The 10434-nt window shown below is 42.7% G+C and overlaps 1 protein-coding gene across 1 annotated transcript in view; it reads left to right on the top strand.

Moving 5' to 3' along the window:
- The first annotated feature begins 340 nt into the window (after positions 1–340).
- Lars1 (leucyl-tRNA synthetase 1) overlaps positions 341–10434 on the top strand; it is a 54868-nt gene continuing 44774 nt past the window's right edge. The window contains exons 1-5 of the mRNA XM_051163920.1: positions 341–521; positions 5339–5463; positions 6326–6413; positions 6790–6870; positions 8281–8418. Coding sequence (XP_051019877.1) covers positions 516–521; positions 5339–5463; positions 6326–6413; positions 6790–6870; positions 8281–8418 — 438 coding nt within the window. The 5' untranslated portion in view covers positions 341–515. The remainder of the gene's footprint in view (positions 522–5338; positions 5464–6325; positions 6414–6789; positions 6871–8280; positions 8419–10434) is intronic.

Here is a 10434-nt window from a genome sequence, read left to right as displayed (position 1 = left end):
GTAATAAATACATGTGCATAATGACAAGCATAATTAGCACCTCACTCACTGAATAGAAATCAATTCTGCTTTCTGGCACCCTGACAGAAGGACTTCTCCACCGAGTGAGAAGGTTCAAGTTCCTAATCCCACCTCCTTTAGGACGCAAGTGCATCCCGAACTGCATCACGGATCTTGTAGTTCAACGTACAGGTGACATCACTGCCGGTGTCACCGGAGAGTAGGCCTATGGCTACAAATAACTTCCGGTATTACCCTTGTCTTCTGGGAATTGTAGTCCACAGGCTCCTGTTGGACTTCAGTACTCATGGTCTGGGAACTACAACTCCCTGCTGCCCGCGAGATGCACCCGGCTGTAGTCAGTGAGCTGTGCGATTGCCTCAGCAAGTGTGAAGTGTGTGCTTTGGTATCCTGGAAAGCAAGGTTTCCACGAGTGGGAGCAAAAAGTTGGACCCACTCCCCTAAGAAAATCACTGGGGCCACTGTGCTAGATCTTGAGTCGTTTGGGCGGCGCCATGGCGGTGAGTTTGGGCGGGAAGAGCGTCCTTATGTTCGGGCCCTGGAACTCCGGGGATCTCTACATGCTGCCTGGCGCCGAGAAGGGAAGCATCCCTTTCTGAAAGACACCTTTCCCTCGCTTGAGGCAGAGCTTTCCTGGAGAAACATTTGCTTTTCTCGATAGTTGAGCCAGGAACTTAGTGTCTGCACTGTACATTGACTATTTGATTTCCGAATACGGAATTTCATCATGTGTTTAATAAAAAATAGAGGTAGAGAAGAATATGTACTGTTTCAACGTCAGCAACAATCGGGCATCTCACTGTGAATGTGTTTAGTGCCTCTGAAGTACTGACTTTTAAATACAACCTTAATTTAAAATTAAGCAGCAGACCCGCTGACACAGGTCTATTAGTCTCAGCTATTTTGTAGACTGAGACAAGAGAACTGAAAATTAAAGGCTTGCATAGGCTACAGAATGAATTCAAAGCCAACTCGAATAATTTGGCAAGACTCAAAATAAAAGGTGAAACGGGATGGGGAGATGGCTCAGTGGTAGAGTTTTTATCAAGCATGATCCAGGCCCTGGATTCAATCTTCAGTACTGGGGGGCGGGGGGAATTAAATAGCTTAGCAGGAAGGAGCACCTGGCTTTCAGAATTTAGAGCCTCTTGAACATTGCGATCGCGAGTTTAGAAACAAGCGCTACTCCTCTCTCGTCCACCTACTCAGGTGGAGGAGCCTAGATGACTGGGACGGGTATTCCAAGTGAGAACAGTGACGGAAGAGTAACTAGAACCGGAAATGATTGCACAGGTAGATGTGGAGAGGCTATGAACACGTAGGAGTGGGTAGGCTGGCAGGCCGAGGATTGCTGAAAAGGGAATCCAGATCAGTAGACAGCCCCTATAGGATTGAAGAATTTTGGCAGGTAGAATTTTACTTTTTATTTTTTATCTTTTTTGACTTAGTCTTCTGTGGGCCAGGTGGGCTTGAAACTCACTATGTAGTTTGAACTGCCTCTGAACTCTGAAATCTTCCTGCCTCTTCAGAATATGGCGGTTTCTTTGTTTCCTCTCTTCTTTTTCCTTTATTGGAAGCTACTGAGTGCCTTGGATATGCTAGGCAAATGGCCTATGATTATGCTGCATACCTACCTTGAAAGAACTAGTCATAGTTATAGTAAAATATTTCTAAGTGATTATAGAGTGAGAGTGAGAGAGAGAGAGAAAGAGAGAGAGAGGAGGGAGGGAGGGAGGGGGAGAGAGAGAGAGAGAGAGAGAGAGAGAGAGAGAGAGAGAGAGAGAGAGAGAGAAGCTCAAGTGAGCAAGCATGCCAGGGAGCCAGATAGGAAAAACCACAAGAAAAGAGAAAAGAGGTATGGACTGATTTCTCCACTTTATTCTGGTGATGTGTGTGTTTCTGATTGTGTAAGTAAACAGTATTGCAATTTGTATTCATGCAACAGCTTGCAGTTCATAAAAGTTCGTTGTGTCCGAAATAGACTGGAACACTGAGAGGGTACTGAACTGTTAGACTGAAAACCCGGATGGAGCTTACTTAGAGTTCTGCATCTAGGAGGTGGTAGAGCTAGGAAGTGGGCAAAATAACAAGAGAAAGCAGAAATAGAGGAGCCAGATGATGGTATCAGTCGGTTCTTACCATTTGCTGGCCTGCTGTCTGAAATTCAGATCTAGTGTCTTGAAAATGATAGTCACAGCTCATCCTCTGTAGGGTTGTGAAATTGAGATGATGTTTAGAAAGGTGTCCTAGTAACTGTAGGATGCTAGGGCATGGTGCCGCACACCTCAATCCCAACATGGCAGGGGCAGGGGCAGGGGCAGGGGCAGGGGCATCTCTGAGTTTGAGGGCAGGCTGGCCTGCATAGTGACTTCTAGGACAGCCAGGGCCTCATAGTGAGACCCCCTTTCCAAACCAAAACAACAACAGAAAACCCAAACCACAAAGAAAGAAGAAGAAGAAGAAGAAGAAGAGAAGAAGAAGAAGAAGAAGAAGAAGAAGAAGAAGAAGAAGAAGAAGAACCCCAAAAAACCAAAAACTAAGAATTGTAGGATACTTTGAATAAGAAATAATTTATTAGCTGGGCATGGTGGGGCACACCTTTAATCCCAGCACTCAGGAGGCAGAGGCAGGCGAATCACTGTAAGTTCGAGGGCAGCCTGGTCTAGACAGCCAAGGCTACACAGAGAAACCTTTAAAAAAAAAAAAAAAAAAAAAAAAAAAAAGAAGAAGAAGAAAGAAAGAAAGAAAGAAAAACAATTTATTACCCATTTCAGTGATTCTATTGGGGTAGGGGTTGGCTATCTCCTGGAGGACCTTTGCTGCTATGTAGAAACCTTTTTATTGCTGGGGATGGAATCCAGTTTGTTATGCTTGTGAAGCTAAGAATCCTCCACAGAGCTGTATCTCCAGTCCTCATCTTGATTATTTTAAAATTTAAAGTTCTTTTATCTTACTACTTTATGTGTACGGGATGTTGCCTGTATGTTTCTCTGCACTATGTATGTGTCTGCTGCCCGAGGAGGCCAGAGGGAGGTGTTGGCACCACGGAACTGGAGTTAACAGGTTGTTGTAAGCTGCCATGTGGTGTTGGGAACTGAACTCAGGTCCTCTGGAAGAGGAATCAGTGCTCTTAACACCTGAGCCAGTTTTCCACCTCCCCCTTTTCTTGATTTTTTTTTTTTTTTTTTTTAATTTGTGATGGAGACTTGCTGAGTTCTCAGCTGTCCTTGAACTTGCTCTATATTCCACACAGGCCTGGAACTTGCTGTCCTTTGTGCCTTAGTCTCCCAAGTAGTTCTGTGTCACCAGGTCTGGCCTGGAGACACTATTGTCACAACTAGGAGTGTGCAACTAGTACATCCTGAGGAGAAACTTTAAACATATGTGATTGATTAAATAATTGGAATGAGCTACTTGGCAACAAAGCTATAATATATAAATGCAAGTTTACTGGACTCGGCACTGGATGGGTAGGGGAAGGAAAAGAGAGGGCAGGGAGGTGGGGAAAGGGCAAGGGCAGAGGTGGGCAAAACGGGGCAAAAGAGGCCAGCGAAACCAAAATGTCTGCTTTACATAGTGAATCTCTGGGAGAGGGGAAGCCCCACCCCTTGGTAGAGGGCAGGCCGTGCCAGCCACACCCTGCAGCAGGACCTAACAAGATGCTTTAAATATATCCTACCTGTGCCAGGTAGTCCTGAAAGCAAAACCTGGCACAAATGTTAGTGCATAGTTTGGCCTCAAAAATCAGGTTTTTTTTTTCCTCTTGATAATAAGAGATACTGTTAACATTTTTACAAGCCTTAAAATAAGTTGCCCTTAATTGCAATTTAGGAGCCAGGTAGAAGTGACTTACTTTCATGAATACTTTGAAGTATTCATGTGGTCTAATTAGATAGAAACATTATAGTGACAGTATTAAATTGCAGTGTCTAATTTTGTCCATCCGTCCATCTGTTAGTCTGTCTGTCTATCTGGGATAATGTCTCTCTTTGTAACACTAGCTGTCCTGCACTGTGCCACATAGCTAAGGCTGGCCTCAAACTCAAGGTGATCCTCCTGCCTCAGCCTCCTGCTGAGTGCTGGGATTACAATTGTGTGCTATCATACCCAGCTTGTATTTAATTTTAAAAAGATATTTCAACATTTTTACATATTGATTCGAAGTAGATGGATAATAACTCTAATATTCTTTTTCTGTACAAGCCGAACTTTCTTCATCTATTTATGTATTCAACAAACATGTAGTGAACGTTCTCTGCGTCAGACCCTGTTAAATGACGTGATTTAAGTCATCAGGCAACAGAGTTGGGCAATATGATGTACTCTGAAGGTTGAGCCCACAGATTAGGTAAAAAGTGTTTGGTGGAGATGCTAAACACAACTTGAATATTATCTCTTGCCTGGGTTTTTTTTTTTTTTTTTTTTTTTTTTTTTTAATTTTGTTTTCTTCAATTAAAACACTGTCTTACTTGATTTCTAGATTTCTGTATATTAATGAAGCACCATATGGTGTCTTAATGCATGCATACATTGTGATCAGATGAACATCTATTTCCTCATACATAGCTACTTTATAATAGTGACAGCAGTCTGTCCCTTTCCCCTAGTTTGTTGTTGTGAGTCTAGTATACTATTTTGGTTTATTGAGACACGGATTCTTTTTTTCTTTTTTTTTCCTTCTCCTGAGACAGGGTCTCTTCGTGTAACTACCCTGGCTGTCCTAGAACTCACTATGTGGACCAGGCCGGCCTTGAACTCAACAGAGGTCAGCTTGCCTCTGCCTTCTGAGTTCTTGGATTAATAAACTGCTTGGCTCAATACCTGCTTTTTGATCTTGTTAAATGTACATTTTAAGGGCTGGAGAGATAGATGGCTCAGAGGTTAAGAACACTGACTGCTCTTCCAGAGGTCCTGAGTTCAATTCCCAGCAACCAAATGGTGGCTCACAACCACCTATAATGTGATCTGATGCCCTTTTCTAGCATGCAGGTGTACATGCAGGCAGAACACTGTACAGAGCACATAATAAATAAATCTTTTTTTTTTTTTAATTACATTTTAAGGTAGGCATGGGGACTTTGAGCTGTCAGTGAACAGCTCAGTTCTTTGTAAACCTAACTTCTTTTTTTCCTCTTAGTTTTTCATACAGGATCTTATGTAGCCCAGGCTAGCCTTTAACTTGCTGTGTGGCTGAGAGTGAACTTGAAGTTTTGATCCTTTGGCTTCCAACTCCCAGGTGCTGGGGCTACAGGCATGTAGTAGCATCCCTGGCTCTTATTTTTTAAAGCACACCATTCTGTCTTTCTGTATTCAATAGGAGAGAAAAGGAACAGCCAAAGTCGACTTCTTGAAGAAGATTGAGAAAGAAGTCCAGCAGAAATGGGAAGCTGAGAAAGTGTTCCAGGTCAATGCATCTCCCTTGGAGAAGCAGAAGCAGAGCAGGTGAGTCCATGAAGAGCCTCACGCTACCTGCCCAGGATAAGGGAGGTGTGGCCAGTGTCTGAAGTGGGCTGAAGGAGCTGGCTTCCACTGTGTAGTCAGGTCAGTCTCTCTCTACGGATTTCTTAGAATTTGTTCATATTAAGATTTTTTAAAAATGATGTGTGTGTGTGTTGCATGTTGCAGAGGACAACTTGGAGTAGTCAGTTCTTTGCTACCATGTGTTCTGAAGATTGACTTTGAGCCTTTGTCTGCTGAGCCGTCTCGATAGCCCATACAGATTTAAAAATTTTGTTTTGTTTTGTTCTTCAAGACAAGGTTTCTCTGTGTAGCCTTGGCTGTACTGGACTCAACTTTGTAGACCAGGCTGGCCTCAAACTCTCAAAGATCTACCTGCCTCTGCCTTCCTGAGTGCTGGGATTACAGGCGTGCACCACTGCGCCCAGCCTTTATTTTTTAATTTTTTTATTTTTTCTAAAATGTGTATCCCAGGCTGGCCTCGAACTCCAGATCCTCCTGCCTTTGCCTCCTTCAGCAAATCCTACCAGCCTGCGCCACCAGAACCAGCCTTTATTTTGTTTTTAAAAGGTATGTACATGCGCTGTTTTGCCAGCATATGAGTGTACCAGTGAGTTGCAAGGCTTGCAGACTTCAGAAGAGTCACAAATGAGTTTAGTTGTCATGTGGGTGCTGGGAACCAAGCCTGGGTCCTTGTAAACAGTGAACATCTCCCCAGCTCCTTAAATAACTACACTTTAAACAGAGCACTTACATAACCAAGCATCCTTTCCATCCCATTGTTTATTGTGGAAGAAATTTAACATTTTCTTTTTTGTACTCTCTTTTTTACATGACTATTTTTCAGCAAGGGCAAATACTTTGTCACTTTCCCATATCCATACATGAATGGACGCCTTCATTTGGGACACACGTTTTCCTTATCCAAGTGTGAGGTAAAATTCTTGGGTTTATTAAGATGTCTATAATAAATAAATATAAGAGTCTATAATAAATACCAGGTTCAAGAAAATTCTGTGTATAAAATGTATTTCCTACTAAAGGAATTACTTTTAAAGAATAATTTTGATTGTTTAAATTTTATAGTTTTGTTTGCATGCATTTTTGTTCAGTATTCTAGACATGTGTGCATGTTCAAAATTTCTGTGTTAGTGAAAAACTATAACAAAGAATACACTCTAATTTTGCAGTGACAGAATATCTAAAGTTCTAAAGCTGGGAAGAGGGAAATTAGTGCTGTTGTTAAAAGTTAGCATTTTTTGTACATGTACCATCTGTATTTATAATTGAAATTTGATTTTCTTCCTGTAGTTTGCAGTAGGATACCAGAGGTTAAAAGGGAAAATCTGTCTGTTTCCCTTTGGGTTACACTGTACTGGGATGCCTATTAAGGTAAGATTGCTTAGATGGTTGATTCCACTCTTTAGGCCAGATTAATAGTAATACCCAATGTGGTCTAGGAATTGGGTTTTCACATTGTGCCATATTACATTAAAGTGTTCTGTGAAATGAGTTGAATTTGCTATAGTGAAAATTAACCTGAAGCTCCAAACCATTAAGCCCCAGAATCCACCTAAAACCCAGACACAGTAGAGCAGGCAAATGTGTGATCTCAGTGTGCTCCCGCCAGGAGGGGGAGCCAGAAGATGGCCGGAAGCCCGGGGTCAGCTAGCCTGCCGTATGGAGCAGTCGACAAGCGACCCTGTCTCAAGGTAGAAGCCAGGTCTGACAGACTTCCTCACGTATGCTCACGCATGTGCTCACACAAAATATTTGAGGAAGGGTTTAAGGAAAAGTGTACGTTGGCTAGGTGCATCAGGGCAGTAGTCCCGGTTCTTCAGAGGCTGATGCAGAGGACTGAAAGTGTGAACCAATCTGCACTACGCTGTGAGACCCTGTTTCAGGAAAAAGGAAAAACACAAAGCACACAGTAATGCACAAGTGATTCTATGTTATTTCTAATGTGTTTTGAATAATTTACATTTTCATATCTATTGGAATTGGGTAATTTCTAACAAGTAAAATGTACAATGATGTATACGTTTGTACATACAGACCAAGCAAATAATACACATCGTAGTTTGATCATATTTGTAAAGGTCATGTCTTTGTTGCTGGTGCATGGTCACGCACACCTTTAACCTCAGCCTTCGGGAGGTAGGTACTGATGGACATCTGGGAGTCTGAGGCCAGCATGATCCACACAGAGACTTCCAAGTCAGTCAAGTCCGTGTAGTGAGACCCTGTCTCAAAAAAGCAAAACAATCCTAGCGCTCAGGAAGCAGAGGCAGGGGGTGCTCTGAGTTTGCAGTCAGCCTGCTTTACTAGTCTACAGAGTGAGTTACAGGCCAGCCAGATCTACATAGTGAGATTCTCTCAAAAACAAAACAAAACAAAAGCTTATTTTAGAGGTAATTCTCAATTAAAATGGATCAGAAAACTAGAATTGAAAAGCTTTTTTTTCCCCCTTTTTCTTTTTTTTTTTTTAAGACAGAGTCTTTGTGACTGTAGCTGTTCTGGAACTCATATAGACCAAAATGACACTGTGTTTTATGTATCTTTGCATTTCTGCTGTGTGCTAACCCTAACCCTGAGTACTGTAGATACTGAATAAAATACAAACTATATTAGTGGATTTTGAGGTATGTGATTTGTATCATTTGGGTTTTCTGTGGTGATATATATGTAATGGAATGTATGTATGGACATTGTACAAAATTTCAGGAGGCCAAATTTAGTTGGTTTTGGGAGCAGCATTATTTCCTTGGGGTCTGAACTTGGCTCTCTAATGTTGTGCTATAGGCATGTGCTGACAAGCTGAAAAGAGAAATAGAGCTGTATGGCTGCCCTCCTGATTTTCCAGAGGAAGAAGAGGAAGAGGAAGAAAGCAGTGTTAAACCTGGAGATATAATAATGAAGGATAAAGCCAAAGGGAAAAAGGTGTGGTGGTTATTTACACTTCAGTTGTTCTGGCGAATGTTGTCACCTGTCTGCTTAATTGTACATGCCCAACACTGCCACTGTGCCTGGCGCATGAGATGTACTGGGAATTTAAAGACAGTATCAGATCAAGGCTGTTTAGGTGGTTCCGTGGGTGAAAGACTCTCAGGGCAAGCACTGCATCTCCATCCCAGCACGCCATTGTTGAACTGGGAGTTAGACGCAGATGCTTGTGGGCCAGCTGGTCTGGACAACAGTCAGACCTTGTCTCAAACAAGCTGGAAGGTGAGAAATGCTACCCAAGGTTGTCCTGACCGACACATGTGCACCACAGATACTGATGAGCATGTACCCAAACATATGTCGTACATATACGCAGGAAGATGACAAGTACACCAAGTCGGGCTGGAGAGATGGACCGGCAGTTAGCAGCACTGGCTCCTCTTACAAAGGACCCATGTTCCATCCCCAGTTTCCAAGTGGTGCCTCATGGTCACTGTAACTCCAGTCCCAGGACATCTGGTGTCTCTGAATACCTGCATGCACATGGTACACAGACACATATGCAGGCAAAAGCACCCATATACATGAAAATTAAAAAAGAAGCCCATCAAATGAAAGTATTGTCTGGCTTTATTATTTTTTCCACTTTTAATTTCTTATATTTTTGATTTAAAAGAGTTTCAAGATAGCACAGCATTCTAGCATAACCTTTGTCTACTTCTCCTAATGTTACTCTTTCGCAACTATGATATAGTCATTCCATCTAAGCAGCAAGCATTAGTGCAGTGCTAAATGTACAGTTCACCTCAAGTGTTTTTAAGAAAAGGACTTTTTGCTAGGTGCACGCCTTTAATCCCAGCACTGGGAGGCAGAGGCAGGTGGATCTCTGAGTACAAGGCCAGCCTGGTCTACAAAGCGAAACTAGGACAGCCAAGGCTACAAGAGAAACCCTGTCTTGAAAGACAAAACAAGGGCTGGAGAGATGGCTCAGAGGTTAAGAGCACTGGCTTTTCTTCCAAAGGTCTTGAGTTCAATTTCCAGCAACCACATGGTGGCTCACAACCATCTACAATGAGATTTGGTGCCCTCTTCTGGCCTGCTGGCTCATATACTGGCAGAGTACTGTATAAATAATAAATACATCTTAAAAAAAAAAAAAAGAAAGAAAAGAAAAACAAAACAAAAAAGGACTTTTTAAAAAAAGATTTATTTTATTTTTAATTACGTGTGAGTCTTTGGGAATGTGCAGGTGTGTAGAGTCTGGAAGGAGGTGTTGGGTCCCCTAGAACTGCAGTTACAGGCAGTTGTGAGCAGCCTGATGGGGTTGCTGGGGACTGAGTATGCACTCTTAATTGCTGAGCTGCCTAGCCAGCCTCCTTAATTGAATTGGAAAATGTGTGTGTGTGTGTGTGTGTGTGTGTGTGTGTGTGTGTGTATGTGTGTATGTGTAGCAAGCTTACCAGTAGGTGCATACTTACAGAGGTCAGTGGACAACCTTGGAAGTTCTTTGCTGCCGCTCTTGTGGGATGGCAGCTGCACCTTGGGCTGTCAGGCCTGGACACAGGCACCTCTCCTGACTAAGTCCTCTTGCTGGCCTCTCATTTGAAGTCTTATCCATCTTTCTCCTAATGTCTTTTCTCTGATTTAAGGTCCTATTGGGGTGGGGGGTGTGCAGGGGCTGGATAGGCTGGAGAGATGGCTTAGCAGTTGGGAGCACATGTTGCTCCTGCAGAGGATCCAGGTGTGATTTCCAGCACGCACACAGTAGTTCATGCCTGTCCATAACGCAGTAGTTCCACTGAGCCATCTCATTCTCCCTGTGCTTATTAACTAGAGTTCTTCTGAAGAGTTGTCCTCTCCCCATTACTTGGCCAAGAACTTTGTAGTTGCCTGGATTCATGGGTGTTTATTCTTTGGCTTAACAGATGTGTGTTGTTATCTGAGTTGTGTCTCTTATTGGTAGGAGCTCTATGCCTGCCTGCCTCTCTTTCTTCCTTGTATATATTCACTTAT

Source organism: Acomys russatus, chromosome 20 (assembly GCF_903995435.1).
Source record: "Acomys russatus chromosome 20, mAcoRus1.1, whole genome shotgun sequence".
Classification (NCBI taxonomy): Eukaryota; Metazoa; Chordata; class Mammalia; order Rodentia; family Muridae; genus Acomys; species Acomys russatus.
Note: the sequence above shows the minus strand (reverse complement) of the source record. Positions and strands in the feature narration are given on the sequence as shown.